This window comes from Galeopterus variegatus, unplaced genomic scaffold (genome assembly GCF_000696425.1).
Source record: "Galeopterus variegatus unplaced genomic scaffold, G_variegatus-3.0.2 Scaffold88, whole genome shotgun sequence".
In the NCBI taxonomy this organism is placed as follows: Eukaryota; Metazoa; Chordata; class Mammalia; order Dermoptera; family Cynocephalidae; genus Galeopterus; species Galeopterus variegatus.
In genome coordinates, this window is record NW_007726199.1 from 203011 (window position 1) to 227494 (window position 24484).

The 24484-nt window shown below is 38.6% G+C and overlaps 1 protein-coding gene and 1 pseudogene across 1 annotated transcript in view; one reads left to right on the forward strand and one right to left on the reverse strand.

Moving 5' to 3' along the window:
* Positions 1 to 24484, reverse strand: part of SLC39A8 (solute carrier family 39 (zinc transporter), member 8) — a 75741-nt gene that overhangs the window by 42655 nt on the left and 8602 nt on the right. The window contains exons 2-4 of the mRNA XM_008580942.1: positions 10512 to 10674; positions 2674 to 2843; positions 174 to 296 (exon numbers count right to left, since the gene is read on the reverse strand). Coding sequence (XP_008579164.1) covers positions 174 to 296; positions 2674 to 2843; positions 10512 to 10674 — 456 coding nt within the window. The remainder of the gene's footprint in view (positions 1 to 173; positions 297 to 2673; positions 2844 to 10511; positions 10675 to 24484) is intronic.
* On the forward strand, positions 21724 to 22084 carry LOC103597001 (annotated as a pseudogene).

Here is a 24484-nt window from a genome sequence, read left to right on the forward strand (position 1 = left end):
CAAAATATTTCTCTTATATTTGTCAATATCCTGAGTCTTTAAATTCTCACATTCACAAGTATAATAATTGAAATGTTCACATAATTCTAAGAATAAAATACCTGCCTTTATTTGCCTATATAAAGTAGCTTTTGGAAGTAAAATATCAAATATTTTAAATAAAGTCCATTTACCTGACCATATGTCTTTAATAACATCTTAAGCATTCTTTCAAAAAAGAAAAATATGTAAAATCCACCAAACACAGCAACTGCCTTCTCAATATAGTTGTCGACTTTGGGATCAAATCCAAATGCCTGAGAAAGAAAAAAAAAAAAGCAAAAGCAATTCAGGTAAAACCAAGTAATTTAAGTTGATTTCAGGAATACAATAATTTCTTAATATATAATTTTTACCTAAGTTCTAAGTCCAAAAAAAAAAAAAGCAAAAGCAATTCAGGTAAAACCAAGTAATTTAAGTTGATTTCAGGAATACGATAATTTCTTAATATATAATTTTCACCAAAGTTCTAAGTCCATATTCACATCCAGGTAATATGTGGAATTTATCTGTCAAAATCACAAAACAAAAACTCTGAAATTTGAGTAACCAAACTGTATGGGACGGCACAGAAATTTTATAACCAGAAGTCCCATTAAATAAAGCCACCAGAGGATCTTACAGTTGCCTATCTATGACACCTAAAGCAATAATTGCCTTGAAAGAGTAAACTTTTAGTAGATAAAAAGCAGCAGCACTGATTCCCATCTTTAGAAGATAATATTAGGTCTACATAATAATGATAAATGAAATGTTGATTACCCACTTTCTCTAAAAGTAATATAGTTCCCCATGATATCCAGAGTCAAAATTTTAAAGCAAATATGGCAGGCCACTTGGGTTACTGTTTTCTCAAGAGAGATTCTCTTGTACCTAGAAAATCCTGATAAGTCCTAAGAAGATAAATAAGTCAAGGACAGGGCCCAAGAATAAAAAGAAAAGAATTAAGATTGCTACCCGTCACACACATGCACACACACACATACACACAAAACGATGAAAATGAAATAATTCATTGTTTAAAGGACAAGAGGTGGCATTTGAAGATACAGAGTCAAGGTGTCCCTAACAGACAAGAAACATACACTAATAAATAAAGTAGGAGAGAGTAATGTGAAAAGCCACAACTTCACACCATTCTACACATCATACACCTCCCCTCCAAAGCAGAATAGAAGACAGCCAGGCTCTTGTCCTATGTCTGCCTCTGGGGAGTCCTCACAGCCACATCTCCATTTGAGTGACTTCTCTGTGCCTGTTTATACACTGCAAAAATGGCATGAAAATACTTAACACAGAGGTTATGAAAATAAAATAACAAAAGGGAAAAAATGTTGCCAAAAAAATAAATAAATCTATATGGAAATCTGAGATATTATTACAAAGGCAGATTCTTTATATCACTACATTTTTTTGATAAAATAGAAAACCTTAAAATCCTAAACATAGACTCTCCAGTCCACATACAATATCAGTTTAATTTAATTTGTCCCACAAAGCAGACACGATAATAAATGCATATACATATGATATTGTATTATATTAAATATATTATATATAATGTTTTTTAATCAAACAATCTGTATTGTCATCCTAGCTTTGTGACTTGCCAATTGTATGGCTATAATCAAGTCATTTAATCCCCCTGGATCTTAATTTTTTCCATCTGTACAATTGAGGGTTTGAAGTAGATATTCTCCTAGGTTCTTTCTAGATCAAAGAATAATAATAATAAGTCTATAACTTTAAGAAGTTATACCCCCATTTTCATATATAGCTGTGAAAACTAAAAGAAGCTTTTGTTATAGTATTCTAAAACTCATGAGATGAGGGTGGTACTCCCTGAAATACTTTCTCTTTGTTTAGGGCTTGTCTCTCCCTCTGTGTGTGTAGGTGATGGGTGGGGAGATAGAGCCCATGATACATATATTTCTCTAGTTCCCTTTTGTGGCTGCCTCCTCCTAGTGTCTCTTTCTCTTTCCTCTCCTCTCTGATGTTCCATCTCTTTTCCTCTATTTCTCTTCCTTATATGGCTACGTAATAGATTTGAAATAAACCACACATATTATTTGTTGACTAAGTGAACAGTGCACTATAGCCAATGCCATATGAATAACATATTTTATCAAAAGGAAAAAAAAGCTGCTGTTTATTTACTGACCCTCAATTGATTTTTTTTTCCCACAGTCAAAAATAAAAATAAATGAAAAGGTTTATCCTCTAGTCTTCTACAACTGTAGTAAATATAGGAGGGGATTTTGTGGTATATCTTCAGTAAACTTGACGTTGCATGCTCTTTAAAAATAAATAAATAAATAATGAAACTGTGTGTAGAAAAATTAAATTTGCCAAATGCAAGACAGAATCAGGTTTTATGGCCCTCAGAGGTGTCCCAGAGCTGTCTGAACACGTCCTGGTAGCTGGCCTCCTAGAATGTTAATTTTGTCTCTGACACTGACATCCACTGCAGCTTGGGACAAGCTTTTACATTCACTGTGATTCAGCTTTTTTACCTGAAACACCATAAACTAGACTATAAAATACTGTAAGAATTATGGAGGCTAAAAGTGTACAAAGTGCTAAAACATTTAAAAGCAAAAATTATTCACAGAAACAAATACCCCACATCCTTACCTCTGGAATAAGTTGGAAAATTGCATTTGAAAAAAGAGTCCCAATAGCCAGCCCCACAAAATAGGTCAAAATCTTTGGGAAATAAGATTTGTTTATCAACGGAGTCAAAATCAGTCCAAGTAGAGATGCCAGATTAATGATTGTCACTGACAGGAATCCATATCCCCAAACTGTGAGTCAGAGGGAAAAGAGAACAGAAATTAATCAGAGCAAAGGAGCCAAAGGAAGTCTTCCTGTACATTAAGCTTGAAACAAATGTATTCTTTAAACACTTGAAATACATGCCTTCTTCAAAACAACAAAATCTTCTCAATGAAAATTATATAGAAAACTGAGAACTTAAATACAACACAGTAAACATTGATCGTAATAGAAGCACTGCCTATGTTTTAATCATTCCAAAATCATCATTGCAGGATCAAAGAGTTTTTTTTTTACCTTACCAGGATTTTGGAACATCTGGAATAGTGACAAATAATCTGAGGTCCACAGACTCCAAGCCCACCTAGTTTCACCTGTGGCTCAAGGCCTAGTAGAAACTCAGCCTTTCGGAGGAATACAAAGGCATTATGAGTTTCAGGGAAAAGGTGTGGAATGGTGGGTGGAGGGCAGGAGTAGACATGGGTCAGGATGGATTAGCTTCAAGGTGACAATAGCTGCCGACACACTGAGCTTTCATAATCATTTGTCTGCAGACTCCTGAGGACAGCACCTCCGTAGAGAAGGCAGCAGCATCTCAGCCCCCGCTGGGGCCTCAGGGGTCTGGAGCCAGATGAGCACTGAAAAAGCCAGCACGTGGGGCAGCAGGGAGCAGCTGCAGCGCACAACTCGCCCTGCCGGGCCCAGATTCAGGCAGCATGTCCCAATAGAGGAGATGCTGGTGACAGAAGGAGGTGGTACATTTTCATCTCCCATGCCCAGCACCTGATGCCCAATAGGTACTCATTAAATGTTGCTTAGAGTGTAATGAACGAGTGCTCCTCTACAGCTAACAGTGTGTGTGACCTATTACTTTGGATCTCAGTTTCCCCATCTTGATCCTGGAGGGGTTGGTTTAAGAAAAAAACAGGAATGTAAGTGGGGCTGGCCGGTTAGCTCAATTGGGAGAGCATGGTGCTGATAGCACCAATGTCAAGAGTTCAGATCCTCTTACCAGCCAGCCACCAAAAAGAAGCAAAAAATAATAAGAATGCAAGTGAAACATACCCAAGACAGTCACCTACAACAGTGCAGGCTGAGATACAGTACAGCCCCTGGAACTGTGTAGCATGTGACTTGCCTGTGGCCCCACACACCATGCACAAGGTACAGTGGAAAAGATAAGGAAGCGACCTCTACACTGCCACTTCTTTAAAACAGCCAGAAAACATTTTTAGGTGTTGGGCCACTTTTCTTACTGGCACTAACAGCAGAGCACGCTAGTAACACCTAAGGCTCAGTCAGCCTTTGCCTCAGGCCAGGCACCGTGCTCAGTGATCAACATGTATGAACTCATTTGATCCTCACAAAACTGTGAGATAAGTACTATTACCTCCCTCATATAGTTGAGGAAACCAAGGCACAGGGAGTGCAAATAAGCTGCCAAGTCACATGGACAGAAAGCTGGATTTGGAGCTCAGACAGTCCAGCTCCCGGGCCACATTTTTTACCACTATGCTTCATTACTTCTGTAGAGGTAATCTAGTTTGTAAAAAGCCCAAGGGACTCAACAAAACTAAAAATTCCACCCTGAATTATAACTCATGAATACAAAATTGCTCACTATTATTCTAGTCCAAGCAATTCTGTCTACAAATAAATAAACATAGCAAATGTTCACTGAACTTGGGATTTGGATCAAATCAAGGTTCTTGCCAACAGAGAGCTTGTAATCTTCTACTCGGGGAGCTGGAATGTGTGTGTGTGCACATGAACACACACACACACACACACACACACACAGAGAAACACACAGTGATACAATGTAGCCTGTGCTAAGTACCAAATGGAAAGGACAGATAATAAATGGTACTATTCAACCTCAAGACACATGACAGCACTGACCGTGATGACTTTATCTTCTCCAGACATTTTCCTATCAATTCCAGATCCTGGCCATGCCCTACAAAGTCATCCAACAGTCACCACATTCCTATCTATTACCTTATAACCTAAAACAATATTACCTACTCCCCTTGGACTTTCCACTGAGAGAAAGTTCTCAATCCCACACGTTCTGTGGTATGTCTACATGTATTTTCTGTTAACACAGCCTTCTATCCCATCACTAGCCGACATGTATTCATTCAATCAACAAATATTTATCATCTCATTGGGTAGACAAGATATACCAATGTTGAAAACTAAAATAAAAAAGCAAAAGAAATTTTAGTACCAAATAGAGGCAAAGCAACATACACATATTAAACTCACCAGCTTCCCTGAGAACTCTTGCTCCAATATCCTTGTTCACTACCTCCATAAAGAGCAGAAACTTAGGGCCCATTCAGTTTCTCACTCTCCACCAGTCAATTCCACAGACAGTGGGGGACCAAACCCTATCAATTCTGCTTCAGATGTCTCTCACCTCCAGTTTCCCTATGTTCACTGCCGGCGCCTTGAGTTCAGGCCCTCATCATCTCTCACCCCCTCATCTGATGTATTTTGACAGCTTTCTATCTGGTATCCCTGCCCCCTAGTTGACACGGCCTCCAGACTTAAACTAAATCACAAAAGCAATCATCTCATTCCCCTTCATGCCCTTTATTGACACCCACACAACCTCTCCAGTGTTATTTACCCCTTTCTCAACACAGCCTTTACCCAAACACAAAGTTTTCCCAACACAGTATTACCTTTACACTTGTGGTTCTGTCTGGAAACACCTTTCTATCCTGCCTGAGAAAATCATCTGTGGCTCTCCAACCAACTCAAAGACCTCCTCTATGAAGCTTCCCTGGTTCCCGTAAGAAGCAGCCCCTTGTGTATCAAGATTCCCATAGCTCTTTGAAGCTAACTGCTCCAACTAACGTTTCATGTGTGTTATAATAATTTTATCATTTATATATTTATCTACATCATTTGAACTGTGAGATTTTAAGGAGATGGACTATGTTTTATTCATCCTCAGTGCCAGCAAATAACACAAATTTCTTGTTAACTGAATTAATGAATGCTCTATTTCAAGGTGCAGCCCAGAATTCTGTCAAAAAAAAAAAAATGCCCATTTGGTTTGTTAGCTCACTTGGGAAAGCATGGCACTTATAACATCAAGGTCAAGGGTTTGGATCCCCATCCCAGCCAGCCACAGAAAAAAAGAGAGAGAGAGAGAGAGAGAGAGAGAGAGAAGAAAAAAATGCCGACTCATCTGCCTGTGCATTCTTTCCAACCTTCCTTGCCCTTATACACATTAGCACCACACGTGGGGAACTGTGGGAGTGCAAATCTTCACACTGTATGCATACTGTATTGTTTCCCCTTCTTGTATTGTTAGAACATTATTCAGGGGGGAAACATCCATTTTTCCACTCAACTGGAGCACCAAAGAATGATTTGGTATGAAAATATTCCTTGGACCTCTCTATATCCACATAAGACTTCCTCTAATGATCTGTTTCAGAGAGGGTACTTTCTGCCTCTATGTGAACTCTGAAAGATTTTAATAGATTTCTAAGGAATATTAGTGACAATAATCACCATTTATGGAATATCCACTGTGAGTTAAGATTCTTTTAAGAATTTCACCTGTTTTGACTCATTTAATTCACACAACAACCCTGTGAGATAGGTACTATTAATATCCCCATTTTACAGATGAGAAAACATGGTTCTAATATGATTCCCATTTTACAAATCTTCGAAAGCCTAAACTTCCATTTCTACCTGGCCCTCCTCCAACAAGAAGCTGTACAGAATGGCGGTTAACAGTGTGAGTTGTGGAGTTGGAGAATTTGTATTCAAATCCCAGGTCTTCCCTTTGTTGGCATCTTACATTGCTTCCATTGCTAAACTTTAGTTTTCTCATATTTAAAATATAGATAAAAAATAGCTCCTATTTCATAGAGTTTTTACAAGAATAAAATAAAACCAATTAATGTTGTCCCTGGAATATATAGCAAGTTTTAAATAAATGCTGTTTATTATTACTACAAAAATATTAGTAAGCAGACCGTCATATAAATTTTGGTTCATTTAGTTCATTGTTATGTTCTGTTCCCTCGACCAAGAACCAAGACCTCATTCCCATGTTCTGTTCCCTCGACCAAGAACACTTTCCCACAGAGAAGACCTTGCCATGCCCTCTCCTTCTCGTCAGGACCCTGCTCAGCTGGAATCTCATTAAAGAGAGCTCCCTTGACCTATCCAAAATCACACTCACCTGCTGTCACCTTCTGTCCCTTGAAAAGAGCAACAAATTAGGACTCAGGAGCCCTGGGCTGTCATCCCACCTCAGGTGTTGTACCTACAGGGAGCCACTTACCCTCTCTGGAGCTTAAACGTATGTCACCGGTTTTATTATGGAGATGAACAATATAATCTTCAAGGATGCCTCAAGTAAAGTTCTATTACTCTTATCTATAATTCTATAATTCTGTTAATTGAATTAAACAGTGTTCTGTGACATCATCAAAAAAAGAGGCAATTTTCGACCATTAAATTATTGCTAAAATGTAATTAATTTCTCTCCTGCAGAATTTAATTTACCTTCCGTTTACTGCCCTCACCAATATGATTTTATAAGGCACCTGAAAGGCAACTTTAAATATCACAAAATGTAAGTTCTCTGAGAAATGAAACTACTTCGTTGCCCTTTAAAATGTCAATGTAAGCATGTTCATAAAATTCTTGCCTCATGAACCCTTTAGACTGCTTTTACTTTGGTTTTTCATTCCTTTGGACAAGCTCAGATTTGACTCTGTATTAAATGAACTGTTACATTAAGAATCCAGTGCATTTAATTATTTTTAAATATCATTTCTTTGTAGGAAAAGAAGAGTATTATACAGGAGAAGAGAATGGGGTGAACTTATGAACACAAGTTTAAGAAGATCAAAGACATATTCTTACCCTGCGCCCGGCTCTGTTCTAGGCACTTACATATAAAACTCATCAGTTACTCCCAACAACTCTATGAGGAAGGTACTATTAGTATATATCCATTTTACAGATGAGGTCACTGAGGCATAGAGACATTAAGTAAGTCACTCAAGATCATACAGCTGCACTAAAATAAATAATTATGTTATCACATCTAAAAAGGCAATATATTGCCAAATTAAACATCTTAGATTAGTAGTAAGAAGTACTCTGCTAGTTTCCCTAACTCCCCAGAAAATTTTCCATATCTTCTCCCACCCTACTCCAGCCCCATTTCAATTCCTAAGATAATAGGCACCCTAAGAGGCATTTCCCTCCTTATTGGATCCTCTGTCCAAATATTTGGTGCCTTTCTGATCTTGTAACTTCATATATTTAAACAGGCTTGTAGAAATATAAACAAACTCTACCAAAAATATTTGCCCGAATAAACAGCAATTGTTCAAAATTGCTATTATTTCAAAATCAAAATTATTGTTATTCACAAAGTTGCTAATTATATTGATACAATATTCTTGGTGATTTCTATTCTTTGTATATATAAATATAGACTATAAATGAGAACATGGGTTCTGAAGTCAAGATAACCTGGGTTCAATCTGGCTGTACCACAAGCAAGTTGTGTAATTTTGAGCAAATGACTTTGAACTCTCTATATCTCAGTTTTCTTGGTTGCAAAAAAGGAATAGTAGTGCCTACATCATATAGTTATAATATATGCAAAGTCCTTGGAACAGAGCCTGTTACATAGTAAGTACTACAAAAGAAGTGGCTATTATTATTATTATTATTGTCATTGTTATTGTTGTTATTCATATATAGAGGAGTCAAAGAATACGTACACAAAGGAATCCAAAAGTAAGATAAGCACTTCCTTTGTTGATTCTTCCCTTTTCTTCTCTCTCTTTACTCTCTTTGTATCCTTTATCTATACTCATGTCAGATGAGCTCCCTCAGACCAGCATCTTTAAATGTCATCTCTAAGATGACAAATCTTCAGCCTCGACCTCTCCTCTGAGCTCCAAATGGGCATGTGCCACCACCTACTGGACATCAACATCTCCACTTGGGGGTCTATGTCAGTGTCTCAAAGTGACTGTCAAAAATTATATTCTTGATCCTCACCGCTCCCTTCCTCCAAAATAAATGGTTCCTCCCCAGTCTTTTCCAATCCCGGGAAGTGGCACAGCTATCTCTCCAGTTTCTCTAACTCAAATCTTGACTCGTTTTCCCCCCTCCCCCATCCAATCCAGAGGCAAGCCATTTAGCACAATCTGCAAAACCCATCCTGAATTTGACCACTTCTACCCACTTCTACTTCTCCCGCCTCAGTCCAAGTCCCCATCATCTTGAGCACCAGCCCCTGGCAATAGCCTCCTGACCAATGTCCTTGCTTCCACTCTTGCCCCGTTACAAATCTATTCTTCAAACTGTAGGTAGAACACTTTTACAGATTCAAACAAATTCATGGCACTCCCCTGTTTAGAACCCTATGGTGGCTTCATTTTACACTCAGAATAAAATCTAATCAAGGTACCACCTCCTACAAGGCCTTCCCTGTCTGGCCTCGGTCTACCCCAGGGTTATCATCTCCTTTTCCTCTTCCTCCTGCTCACTAGTCTCCAGACACATAGGCCTCCTTGCTGCTCCTAGCTCATGCCAACCTCATTCCCATGTTCTGTTCCCTTGACCAAGAACACTTTCCCACAGAGAAGACCTTGCCATGCCCTCTCCTTCTCGTCAGGCCCCTGCTCAGCTGGAATCTCATTAAAGAGAGCTCCCTTGACCTATCTAAAATCACACTCACCTGCCATCACCTTCTGTCCCTTACCTACTTTATTTTCTTCTTAGCACGTATCACTCTGAAACTATGTTATTTGCTTGCTCCTTTGTTTAAATGTTTATAATCTCTCTTCTCCACCACATTATAAACTCTAAGAGAACATGCAATTTTTTTTCTTGTTCACTACTGACTAAAAAGTGCTTGCATGACTTTCAATAAATATTTATTGAGTGAAAAAATGAATGAAAAAATTAAAATTAAAATACTCATGGGGGAAAGTTAAAAATTTGGGGATACTGAGAAATTGCGTATAGCTGACAGAACCTGGGAACAACTGGTTTATCTCACTGGTGAAAGTACTCTCCCACATGGTTAAGTGTGTGAACTATATATTAAGCACATATTTGTTTTCTTTTATTTCAAAATTTCTTTACAGCAGATTATTCCTTAAAAATTCAGTATTTATGGCAATACCATTATAGACACTTAAAATAGTTGCTGGCATTTCCTTTCATCTATGAACATTTAAACAGTAATAATTGAGTCCCTTAAAATTTCTAGAAGCATACTAGTTCTGTTGTACTTTCACCGACAATTGCAGATAAACTGACAAGTTGTAAAATAATATGATAAGCAAAAGGTAATGGAATTAATTAACTGGTCAATTTTAAGCCAAATAGTTGATGTGCAATCCAATATGCACAGCATAAAATGTTGTTTAAAATCAAGAATTGAGTTTTATAAAGTTTTTCAGTGGTACTAAGTATAATTGAATCTACAAAACAGAAGAGCACAACTATGAAGCTTAGATGAGCTCTAATTATTCTTATTATAAATACTTTCAGAATATAAGTATTTTACCAAGAAGTTCTATGTAGATTAATTAAAAGCAATAAAGCACAAAAAGAGGTATGTTAACTTCATTTCACACTGGCTCACAGACTTTTCAAATAAATGAGAGAAAATGCTTCCAATATACCTTCTGAAGGACTTGGTTTTGTTTTGGGTTTGGGCTGATCCTCACAAGGGTGAAAGTTCAATTGCTGTAAGATTGCTGGACAGATCACAGAGAAGTTTGAGCTGGTTATTTGGGTAGCATTTGAAAAGCCATGAAGGGAAAAGATCTCTTCAGCAGATAAGCACTGAAATAAAATAAACATATATATACGTTAACATAGTAAGTGCACACAAGCAAAGATACTGTAATAAGACAGAATATTTCATCTAGACATAGAGCACTAACTTTTTATATAGAAGCTCACTACAGAAATGTATGGACCCCTAAAATTGTTGCACAGTCCAAGCAGCTTTAAACCTAGAAACAAGAAAAATAGCAAAAAACCTTCTTAATCAACAATATACCTACAGTAGACACAAAAGATAAAAACTGGTTTGGCAGTGGGAGTGTCCAAGAACTTTAAAAAAAAAATAGAAAGCACACCAATAGCACTCAAACAAAGGGCTTTAAGACTATTTTCTATTCTCACTCTTCCATCTCCATTTATGCTTTTTGAGTTTGATTGGGTATTTTGTGGCAGCTATTGAAACAGCTCTCTACAGCATTTCTTATAGACAAACACCTGGTTCCTTACAGTTTCATAGTTAAGAAATTCATCCATCCTCTAGACAGAAATAATAATTTCAATATGTAAAGTTGTTTTAAAGTATGTCTTTAGCACAAACTGTTGTTTGCTAAAATATGTATTATTCTCAGTGAGGGTGGGTAGTTTCTCTATATTACATAAAGATTTGAAAACAGTGCTGGGCTGTTTAGAAATTCATTAACTATTAATGAAGAAAAGAATCTGCATTAGAAAAAAAACCTCTGTGAAAATAACTTTTTAAAGGTATTATTTTACTCTTAGGTACATTTTAACTGTAAACTATCTTCCACATACTTGCATTATTAAGAAGAATATAAAATAAATGCGAATAAATGCCATAAGAATTATAAATTGTGAAAAATATTCATTCATTCAAATAGAAGATTCTTTAGTAAGTGCAACTGAGAAAGTTCGGTGCATACTTCAGCCAATACTTAAACCCCACTTAGACCTGAGCTATATGCTATGGACTGAATTATGTCCCCAAAATTCTTATATTGAAGCCCTAATCCCCAATGGGATGGTATTTAGAGATGGGGCCTTTGGGAGGTATTTAGGGTTAGATGAGCTCAAAAGTGGGGCCCCTGTCCAGTGAAATTTGTGCCTTTGTAACAGGAGACACCAGAGAGCTTGCTCACTTGCTCTCTCTCCACCCTATGAGAACACAGCAAGAAGGCTCTGTCTGCAACCCAAAGACACAGTCTTCACAAGACAGCAACTCTTCCAGCACCTTGATCTTGGACTTCCAGTCTCCAGAATTGTAGGAAAACAAACTTCTGTGGCTGAAACCACCCAGGCTGTGGTATTTTATTATGGCAGCCTGAGCTGACTAACACTATGAATAGTATTGAGAACTCAAAAGTTGATGTTAATTGTTTGACCATAAGGTGCTGTAATTCCCTTCACAACAGAAACAATGATATTAAAAATAACCAGATTTTGGTACAAGGAGATCACAACTGTCTGTAAAGGAAAAGTGAAAAACATCAAATACACCAAGATGTATGCAGTTGTCATAAGCTAAGATTGCAATTACCTTAAAGAAAAGGCACATTTAGATTTTTTTTAAGGTTTAAGTATGCATCTAAAGTTGTTCTTTGTTCAGCACACTCTTTCTTTCAGGTTTATAATAATGAAGCCATATGCCATCCCTAGAAGGAGACAGCACACGCAATGCTCTGTGAACAGTCTTCCCTTTGGCTGAGAACGGGGGACAATAAACTAATGGAGGGAAAAAAAATAGCTCAAGAGCCAGTTGGGGAAGGGAAAGTGAGTATAATTTATTCATCACCATGAAGATACCCAGGAGCATAATAGCTAAACTCAGAAATTACAGAGCCCATGTGGCCACTGCATGATTCCAGGAATAAATAGGTGTGACCGCACAGACACAAAGCAGCACTGTTTCCCTGCAATGAAGTCTTAACCTACTTGGACTTCAAGTTCCTCTTACTGTAAAACAGATAATTGATAATCTCCAAAGACTTCTCAGAATTAACATTCTAAGACTTCCTAAAACTTGATGACTTTTTTTTTTTTTTGGCTGGCGATTCTAGGGATCTGAACCCTTGACTTAGCTGTTATTGGCACCATGCTCTTCCAAGGGAGCTGACTGGCTAGCCCTTTGATGACTTTTTAAGCATTTTTTGGTCTCAAATTGTGACCCATTACTGGATCAGTAAGTCCACTTGCTAAGGCAGAGTCACCATTTTTTAATGAAGTAAAATACAAAATAACAGAAACCATAGAGTATATCGCACACAACAGGATAAGTTTTGCTTAGTCAAACTTTAGCATTAGTTACACATTATAATATCATGCACACATACACTGGATCACAGTGTAAAATTGACTTCTTACTGTGAATGGCAGTCAAGAGTTTGAATGTCACTGCCTTTAAGGATGCCTGAATTGCCCACAGTGCCTCATTAGAGACACTCTCCTACATACGCTAAGAAAAAAGAAACAGGAGGGCTGGCCAGTTAGCTCCCTTAGTGAGAGCATGGTGTTATAGCACCAGTGTCAAAGGCACGGATCCCCTTACTGGTAAGCTGCCAAAAGAAAAAGAGCAGTCAAATGAAAGTATAATTAATAGAATCTTGATGATCTGTGCAGCATTTGTAGAAATTTTAGCCGGACAGGTAGTCATGGATAATAGTACGGTGACAGTGGCAATTCCCCAATCACCAGGAAGAACACGGAGGTATAGGGATGACAAAATTCAAGTTCTTGCCTTGTGACAAGGGAATGAGAACTGAATACTAATAGTGTGGCAAAACTGAATTAACAACAGGTCTGATTTATTTAAAAAGCTATTTGCCAGAAAGCAAAATGCAAATAATTTTGGACAGCAGTCTATTTTGACTTCAAACAGTCTTGATTTTTATTTTACTTTGATTTAACAAAGTTGAGCCCGGAACAAAAGAAAGCAGTTGTTTCAGAAAGGGCGGCACCTCCCAGAGCAGGGCAAACAGGATGGAGGCCAGTGTCTGGATGCAGAGAGCAACGAAACCGACCGAACCACTCACAAGTTTTAAATGTTTATCATTTAACCAACCATTTACAGGTGCAATCACCCTCTCAAGCACAACCCTTCACCCCCGAAGCAGTGAATAAGTAAGTTATAGAAATAGTAGGATTGCCAAAAACTCTTCAGAAAAAAACTTGGGGTGACGACACCAAACAGTATGTTTCTTAGTAAAACTCCATGCACTTAGCCCATCTCCTTCACACATTTATGTACTGACAGCGTCTCTTCTTTTCATTCATTTGTTTTTACAATGCTGCTATTCTCAAGCATGCCGTCCTAATGTCTGCTGTGGCCTTTTAAGCTTTGTGTTAACAGAGGGAACCTCTAGTCAGCACATTCCCTATGCTCAGTGGATGGACACTTTCCTAAAGACATTTTCCATGTTTTGGGTTAAACTCCTATGCGCTAGTCTCTTGCCACACTAAGGTGATCTCAAATGGGATTTATATACATGAAACACCAAAGTAAGGAGGTAGTAATATAGTTAAGGAGGGTTAAACGCATATTATAAATGAGACCCCAAATTTTACTCAAAATCATTTTAGCAAATAGTTCTGTGCATTTCTGATGCTTCCCCTACTCCCTCTTCCTCACCAGTTCTGATTAGTCAAACGTTTCTCCACTTCTTTCCCAAACATGTCTTTGTGAGAATGCTGGGCAGGGGAGGGGATGGAGAAGGTAGGTAATGTGGGCAAGTCCCTCGCTCAACATTTTAAACAAGTGAAGTCTGCTCACAATAAATTCCAAGAGGTGTGGCAAGACTTGAAATCGCACAGCTTAGATATTGAGAAAGACTCTCTCCTTGAGTAAACTTTAGGCAGGCTCTTCTCAGCCCAGACCTTGACCTTGGCATCCACCCTTGAGTGGTTTGCATCACCCAGTTTCAGCAAGAAACCTGTCAAGTCAGTTTAGAGAGAATCCCCCCCACCCTTGATACCTGATGACCCCTCAGTATCTGGTCAAATTTCTCATCCCCCACCCTCAGTATCTCATCACCCTGACCTGTCTTCAGCAAGAATCCTGTTAGGTCTGTTTAACCAAAATCCCCCACCCCCACCCTTGATGTTTCCTCTTAGTAATTTTCCATCTACTGACCCCCACGCTGCTCTTTGGCTATAAATTCCCATTTGTCCATGCTGTATTCAGAGTTTAGCCCAGTTCCATACTGACGTCTCTTTTTCCCTTGTGATGGTTAATTTTGTATCAACTTGACCAGTCACTGCCCCAAAAACATTATTTCTGGGTGTATCTGTAAGGATAATTCCATATGAGATTAGCATTTGAATCAGTTTACTCAGTAAAGCATATTACCCTCCCCAATGTGAGTGGGCATCTTCCAATCCATGGATGGTCTGAACAGAACAAAAGGCAGAGGAAGGAGGAATTTGCCCTTTTTTTCCTGCCTCACTGCTTGAGTTGGAACATCTTATCTCATCTTCTCAGAACCTGGAATTTACTCCATATTGACTCCTCTGGTTCTCAGACCTTTGGACTTAGATGAAATTACACCATGGGCTTTCCTGGATCTCCAGTTTACAGATGACAGACTGTGGGACTTCTCAGCCTCCACAATCACATGAGCCAATTCCTCATAATTTCTCCCTCCCCCCTCATACACACACACACATACACACACACACACACACACACATACACACATATAGTTTGTTTGTTCTGGATTTGGGGGTTTTTTTGGCAGTTGGTGTACAGGGATCCGAACCCTTGACCTTGGTATTATAACATCACATCCTAACCAACTGAGCTAACTGGCCAGCCACTAGTGTGCATACATATATACACTAGTGGGGTATATATATATATACTCCCTACTACTTCTATTTTTCTGGAGAACCCTGACTATTGCCACCCTTATTGCAATAGTTCCTGAATACAATCTGTTTTTACTATTTTAACTGCTGTCAGGCTCTGTTTTTCTTTAACAATACCAAGTATAATAGCCGTGTAAATATACTACACATTGCATTAATTCTTTCCATCATTTCTCAAATATTCATTGAACCATAAAAGTCTGGGGAGGATTTTGAAGGGAAGGTGGAATTACAGCAGGGCTGGCAGGTTAGCTTAGTTGGTTTGAGTGCAGTGTTATAACACCAAAGTCAAGGGTTCAGATCCCCTTACCAGCCAGCAGCCAGAAAAAAAAACAAAATTCAAATCTATGTCATCTTGTATCTTCTGACTTCTAAACCAATACTCTGGCTACGATGTCATGGTTGGTTGAACACCGAGAAGAACTCAAATAATGAAAGTGAGAAACATTTATACCCTGGCAGAGAGTGTATTTTATTACACCTAAGAGTGACTTGAGTGATAAAGTTGTTACTCTTTTAGGATTTTACCCAGAGTGAGACCTCAAGACAATCCCACAATTTAAACATCAGCCAAGTTTTCTCACCATGCTTTTGAAGTAGTCCTGTAACAGGATCTTCAAACCTAGAAGTCTGGCTGTATGCCATCCTGAATGCTTTGTTTCCCTGTTACTATTTTAAATCCAATATTTTTGCAGCTCAAGCAGAGGAGCCAGCTTGTTGATCCATCCACCTGAGCTACTACCACAGAACTATACAATTATGAGATCAGCACGACTGGCCACAGGTTGTTAGGAATGTATTTAGAGGAGAATATGGCAAAGATCCAAAATGATTATTTAGCGAGAAAGAAATCTCTGGAATCTTTGAGCTCATATCTACTCAAAGATTTCAGTATTTACCAAGTGTTTACTAATACTAATATTACTAATACTGTGTGCCTGGCACACAGTAGTGCTCAGTAAATACATGTTGAATAAATGAATTAGCAAATAAATGTACCCCTCAGTTGTCTTCATAATATTTTTTGGAGCCAACTGCAAAAATGGTTTAAGTTCATAATAGTAATCTAAACAAAAATTACAAAAAAGCAAAAGAAATCAAGCTCAGAAAGTGAAGCATACATAGGAGTGTTTCAAATTAGGCAACTGGCCAAGATCCCACAAGAAGAGTTTAAATAAAGTATATAAATTTTAAACAGTGGTTTGAGTTTACCAATTGGGAGGCCATTTCCAACCCTCAAAACAAGTAAACAATCCCATTAATTTGTCCCTTCAAGGGTCACTGAACAATGTCATGGAATTGGTGATTTGGATTTTCCACACTTGCAGCAGGAGCATTCAAAGCAGGAGTGCCTGAAGAAATCACTTCAAGATTTGTTATTGCCACAAAAATGGTACCACCTAACCTTAGTTACAAGGAGCTCGAGTTTCACTTCCAAACCTCCTTGACATTGTTCAATATATACATAAGATGAATCACCATCTTGAACCTTCTCTTGAAGTTTTTCCCTCTCAAATTCCTCTTCAAAGCTTACTCATTATTTTATCAAGGTAAAAGACTGAATTCTCTAAGGCTTGAGCAAAGAATTCTCAAAGAAATCTCTATGTTTAATATGTGACTAATCAAGTAACCTCAACTGTCTCCCCAAAATTAATTTTCCCCTGGGTTTTCTTACATTTCTTACTGCCACCCTGGTGCTGATGCGTCCCCCCCACGACACACTCACACATACACACACACTCGCACATACGCACACACTCGCACACACACACTCTCAAAACTCTTCCTAAAAAGGAGATGAAAAGCACCTTTACTTAGTATATTATCTAAAGGAGAAAAATATCTTGTCCTATGATGTATTGTTAGTTAGGGAAAAAAATTACATAGGAGGGTACTTCAATACTTCGAAGAGTCCATGGAAAAAGGGGTTGGATCCCTGTACAGCCAGCCACACACACAAAAAAAGTTTGTGGACAGATTCATATTATCTTTTAATACTATTTTTTATGAAATTTTTGAAGTACCCTCATGTTGTCCATATGTATAGAATGACACCACTGCTATCAATAAGATTAAATATAATCTGGAGATACATACTGCACAATGTTAACAGTGTTTATCTCTGGGTGGTGAAATTATGGGTGATTTTTACTTTTTCCTTTCTGCCTCTCTATATCTGCCAAAGTTTTAAACAATGTACTTCCTGTTTCATTGAGAAAAATAAAATTAAATCGCAGTTTTCTTTTTTATTTTAATCTCTTTTTCTAAGTTCCCCCAAATACAATTAAGACAGGTTGGAATTTTTTTTAAGATTTTACTAAGGAAAAAAAGAAAAAGAAAATTTAAAAGCTACAATATGGTTTTTTAAAAAGGTTTAAAAGTTTTCTGACTTCCTCATAGCGACTGACAAGTTTCCCAGCCCTGTCCCATTCCACGTTCAGTTTCTCAAGCCCTTCTCACCCTGAAGAGCTTTTGTCAGAGCACAGACACTCAGTCTGGACTCTTGACTTCCCAACCCTGCCCTGCCTCCGGGTGGCAGGGACCACCTTCCTTTCCATCACCTGCGAGATAGTATCATGGGCCTTCTCCCCTTTGCTGACAAGATCAAAAGACTTTTTTGCCTTGCTGCTCACCAAGGCCTCCCACTCAGTCCCTCCGGGGATAAAGTGTGGACGCCATGCCTCTTCTCCAGCTCATGGCTGGGAGAGATGCCACAAGGAATGAGCTCATCCTTCAAAGCCAAATTATCTCTGCGTACAAGGACTGGGCCAATCATACGAAAAGCCTCTAGCACAGTGCTTCTCAAAGCATGGTCCAGGGACTCCTGGGGGTTGCCAAGACCCTGCCAGAGAATATGCAAAGTCAAAATTATTTTCATAATAATACTAAAACTGTATTTTCCTTTTTTACTCTCACTCTTTTATGAGTGAACAAAGGAGTTTCCAGAGGCTACATGACCTATGTCTCAACAGTTGAATGCAGAAGCAGATATGAGAATACAATTTTCCATTAAGCCAGATATTAAAGAGATTTGCCAAAATGTAAAACAATGCTGCTCTTTCCACTAGTTTTTTGGTCATGGAAAACACAGTTATGTTTATTTTTAAAATGTTAACATGAAATGGGTTCATTATTGTTATTTTTAATAAATTAAATATTTTTAAGTTTTCTCAACATTAATTTATATAATGGTATATATTAGATATAAATGACATATACTAAAGCTCTTTGATGTCCTCAATAATTTTTAAGAGTATAGGGAGTCCTGAGATCAAAAAGTTTGAGAACATAGCACATAAGAATGACACACAGACAGGGATCTTTTATGCCACTTAACTGAGGAGTTAGGAGCTTCTAATCTAATCTTATTGAATACACCTCTTGTCCTGTTTATCCTACAAACCCACAAGATTGTTTCTACTGAAGCATCTCCATCAGGGTGTTGCTCTTCTACCCAAACGGCCTACCCCCCACCCCCACACACAAACTTTCAACAGTGCATACTTCTGCCAAGAGTCTACAGTCCTAACACTTAAAAACCTCAATTATCTATCTGTCTCTAATCTTCCTTTCCCCCTTTAGCATACTCTAAAAGCATACAGGAACTCTGTTCTAACCAAACAGTTCTAATAAGTCTTGTATTCTCCTCGGACTGTGACACTGCATCCTCCATAACCCTTAACTAGAATTCAGATGCACTTCCTCTCAAACCATCCAACATCTGTCTGTCATACGAGGCCCCATTTGGAATTTACCTCTTCTGAATATTACTATGCTCACCCCTTCCTCTCCAGACTCTCTTACAACCTTAGAATTTATTTGTTTAGCACTCATTGTGTGTTTCCTTGTGTTCATGAAAGTGGATATCTCTTCAGTAAGATCATAAACACTGAGCGGATGAAATTCCTTTTCATATCTTCCTCAACCCCTAACTAGGCTTTGGATGCATAAAACACTCAATTTATAAATACTCACTAATTTGATAGATTAAGGAAAGGGGGTGGATAAAAGGAAATTAGAAACTAGCACACAGTGTCTGAATATAGTTCTGAGAAATACAAATCAATAACCTGAGAATCATTTTTCAGGAGCTCTGAAAAAGCCGAGTTTTCTAGCCACAAGTTTTTCTGCTCATTCTGTGAGACTTTTCCCAGAATCAGCTCACTGTGGCCCTGATACTACAAATAAGCTAATACTGAAACAGTGTTTCCAAGTTGCCCTAAAAATATAGCTATGGGCTATGGTGAAAATCCAAGTCTAAATAAGGAGAAAAAAATCCTGGAAAATTCAGAAATTAATAGTAATAAAACTTTATTATTTCCTTCTACCCAGACAACACATGGGTTAAACATTAACATACTGTTTCTCTTATGCTATTGTTTAGTGGGTCTGCATCAAAAAAAGGAGTTGCTGGGTTACCTTTAATTAAATGAAGCATCTAGGTTGATTGAACTAACCTAGAAAGTTATGTTGGTATAAAACTCATTGTTGAAAAGATTCAAGCTATTTATCAAGCATTCATTCATTCAACAAATATTTCCTGAACATCAACCATATGCTAGAAGCTATGTTAGTTATGCGAATAGACTACACAAGGATATGACACAATATGACATTCCTTTTTTTGTTGTTTTGTTTGTTTGGCTGGTTTGGTTTTGTTTTGTTTATGGCAGCTGGCCAGCTGGCCAGATGGTAGGATGGGAAACAGGGAACTGGGCATCCGGGGAAACAAACCCTTGACCTTGGTGTTACAAGTAGTTACAGGAATAGAGAAGGTGCTCGAGATAAACCCAGTCCCTAACCTCACAGATCTTACTGACTGTTGCAGAGCTCTGATAAAAACATAAATAATTGCAGCCTGGCCTGGTTAAGTGCTAGGGTAGGAACCATGAACATGAAGAAGCCAGGGTAATTAACTTACCTTAAAGTAGTGGGATTGTCAAAGGCTTCCTGGAGAAAGCAACATCTAAGATGAGATGTGAAGGAAAAGGGAGAAATAAGGTCAGAGAAATATGGAGTGAGAATAGATGCTACAGGGCTGTAAATGCCAAGCAAGGACTTTGGATTTTAACAGTAATGGGAAGCCATCTGAGAAAGGTGACATGCTCAAATATGCATATTAGAGACATAAGTCTGGCAGAAATGTGGAGGATGGAGAGAGACATGGGGCAAGACTGGTTGCAGAGGGCAGCAGCAGCAACACAGCAGGCATTTATTGAACACTTATACATAGCATGCCAGGCTCAAGAGAGAACGGCTAGACACACTGTGTGATGTCACCTCTACCTACTCCCAAAAAGTAGGTAAAATTCCTTGTGACACAAAAAAGGACCCCGGAGTTTAGAGAGATTATATGAGAGATACTCAGAAGTTAATGTGATGGGACCTATGTGCATTTGATATGGGAAGGAGAGAGAGAAAGAGAGAGAGAGAGAAAAGGAGTCAAGAATAACATCCAGTTTCAGATCCCCATACCGGCCAGCCACAAAAAAATAAATAAATGACATCCAGTTTCCCAGCTTAGCCCAGTGAGTAGATGGTGATGACTATCACTGAGATGGGCAAAACAGGATTACCGGAAGGTTTCAATGGAGAAAGAAATGGAATTGATGAGTTCTACTTGGGACAGGTTTAGACCTGTTGAGTTGGGGAGGAAGGAATAAGAAATCAATTAGCAGCTGCAAGGCTGAATATCAAGAGAGAAATGGGAACCAAGCCAACCCACGTAGAAAGAACCTACACTAGATAACCAAGCCATAAGAGTGACTGAGGCTGTACAGAGTGTGGAACATCAAAAGACAGGGCTTGAGACAGAACCCCGAGAAACACTAATATTTAAAGGATGAGTAAAGGAAACTGAAATTGAAAAGAAGCAGCCAGAGAGGCAAGAAAAACATGGCAGACATGACTGCAAGCAAGGAAAGTACGTGTTTCAAGTAGGATGTACTCAACACCATCAAAATTAACAGACAACAGGGCACTGGTGCTTGGGTGGTTTTTGCCTGCTGGTGGTTGCTGCGTGGCTTTCTGGTAAAGGCATGTACTTGGTGGCCTCAGCCCTGGACTGGGATGAATCATGCTCCTGGTGAAGGAATAGGAACCAAGCCAGAGCCGTGAAACCTTATTTCCATTGCTCTTGATTGAGCTTTAATGTGACTTCATTTGCCCAGAGGCAAAACAAGTTTTCAAAGAGAGGGAATCATCCTTTTCCGTATTGTAGAGGCCAGCACAGTGATAGCAGTTGGGCTGACCATTGCTGCTGCAAGACTTGCAGGCCATTATGCTTTGTAAGCCATGAAGCACCCAGAGCCTTAAGTAAAACAAGTTTCTCAAAGTCTGCCAAAATCTGCTTTCAGTGGTGGCCATTACAGCGGTGGGTTTGACCCCAAAATGACAAAATGGGAAGCAGCATTAATACTACATTAATATTAACATTAATAGTTGTGAGCTCTCCTGCCAGTAAAGGAAAGATAAGAGATGTGCATTGACAAATTATGCCCTTAAATCACCCAGATAAAGAGGATCTCCTTATACAGCAGCCAAAATCAATGAAACTAAAGATTCAATAGAAGACCATGCTAAAAAATGAAGTAAATGTATGATGAATTTTAAGTTCATAATAATTTATGTATATGAGTACCAACTTTTTATAATAAAATGCCTCAGTTATAACTTTTTATAATAAAATAAAAAGTTACCCATAAGGCGCTAGAAGCACCCATCGTATTTAACAATAATAAGGTCTAGGTGACCTTGTGTAGAATAATTTCAAGGAAGTGGTGGGGACAGAAGCCAGACCACGATGGGCTGAGGAGTGACTGAAAGATGATGAAATGGAATAGGCATTCACACGTTTCCACAGTGCAATTACACACAGAAAGTGAAGCACAAAAACCATGTTCAGGGTGATTCATAGCACAGTGGATTCACTAATGCAGCATGTGCTTAAAATCACCACAAGGGGACTCCAGCCAGTTAGCTCAGTTGGTTAGAGTGTGCTGATAACACCAAGGTCCAGGGCTGGATCCCCGAACCAGCCAGCCACCCCCCAATCCCCCCACAAAATAAATCAATATATAAATAAATAAAAATCACCACAAGGGAAGAGAACTGCGGAATCCAAATTGGGACGTCTAGTCTCCCTGACAAATGTGGGCACTTGGTCTGACTTTTACCAAATGACTTATTTTGCCTCAGTTTCTGGGGATATGTCTGTCCTAATTCCCTCACAATATTGCTTTGGGTATCAAATGTCAATAGTCAGGAAATAACTTTGTTAAGTTGAAAAATAGCTTGTAGAGGAATTAATACTGGGTTTTAGAGCTAGTCCTGATTATTGCAGGGACAGCTTCAGCAAGGAAAAATATAATAATTTTCTTTTCCTTACTCAAACAAGACAGGAACATCAACAGAGAACAAACTCCTGCTTCAAATGATTGTAGAGTTCCCTGTGGCTTCAAGAAACTGGCATCAGTTCTACCGTGACGTTCAAGCACTGGATGACACTGGGAGGCACTTGGATGACACAGGAGGCACTTGGATGACATAGGAGGCACTTGGATGACACTGGGAGGCACTTGGATGACACAGGAGGCACTTGGATGAAATAGGAGGCACTTGGATGACACTGGGAGGCACTTGGATGGCACAGGAGGCACTTGGATGACATAGGAGGCACTTGGATGACATAGGGAGGCACTTGGATGGCACAGGAGGCACTTGGGTTTTTGGAAAATAAACCAGCCCCCATGATGATATTCTTCAGCATGACAAGTAACAGTAGAAAGAGCATAAGTTCTGAAGTCCAGTCACCCTGGAGTGGAATCCTTACTCTGCCACTTATGAGCTATCTGACTTAGAGTGAGTTATTTAACCTAAGGCTAGGTGTCCTTAGAAAAAATAACAGGAGTATTTAACCCACAGGATTAATGGGATGGTGTAAAAGGAAGCACTGAGCACAATGCCCAGCACACAAGAAACACTCCGTAAATGTTGGCTATCCTTCCTGTCCTATGCTACAGGCCCTGCTTCCTCTGCTGTAGTGAAGGCCCTGCCCAGAACATTTACTTAAATGGAATTCATCCCAAGACTAGGGATGGAGCCAGAATCCAGCTTTTCATGTTAATATGTGTAGGTGAAATAATCAAAGAATATACCTACGTTCTGAGGACTCTGCTCTTAAAGAAAACCATACAGCATCATCATTTCATTAACAGACTCAATTACCTGGTACCGTCAATAGCATAAGTCCCTTAACAAAATAGGGTCTGTGTGTTTCATAGCACATATGATCAAGTATTTATTTAAAGGAGAAACTGTTAGCCTACTCAGAATTGGCCTACTGAATTTACTGTCCCCTTCCATCTAATATTCGGACTAGCTTTCTCTTTCCCTGCCCCCGAAGAGACACATCTCTCACTTTTCCTCCCAGTTAGATAGACCAAAATGGCTTCTGTTTTCTTACCTGCTTTTCCAACTAACAACGTTCATCTGAACATGAAGGGTCCCAGATTCTTTGGCTTGCAAAACCCATATAGAGGTCCATATAGATTTAGAAGCAAATCTAAACTTAAAACCACAATTCTGTCAATTTCTAGAAATATAATATGGACTCCCAACCACTCACATTTCAGTAATGATGCAAATTTTGGACAAAAATAATAAAACAGATCCAATTCCTAAATATAATCTCAGAAGTCCTCTGGAGGGGAGAAAATAATTTCAATACATATTGACATACTCAAATTCTTTATTAGTCTCTACATCTAAGGTTTACATTTTCAGGAATTTATTACCAGTGTTTAATGAAAAGGAAGTAGAGACCAACAGTAAAAGCCTTTCTCAGTGTGAGAGTTGCTATGGAAACTAAGACTGAAATCAAAGTCACTGGACTGACTTATTTCTCACTGAACTTTTTAATTCATTAGTCCTTGCTATCTTTTTATAGCTGTGCTTTCCTCTATAAGTTGCCTGACCCTTAGGTGTTCAA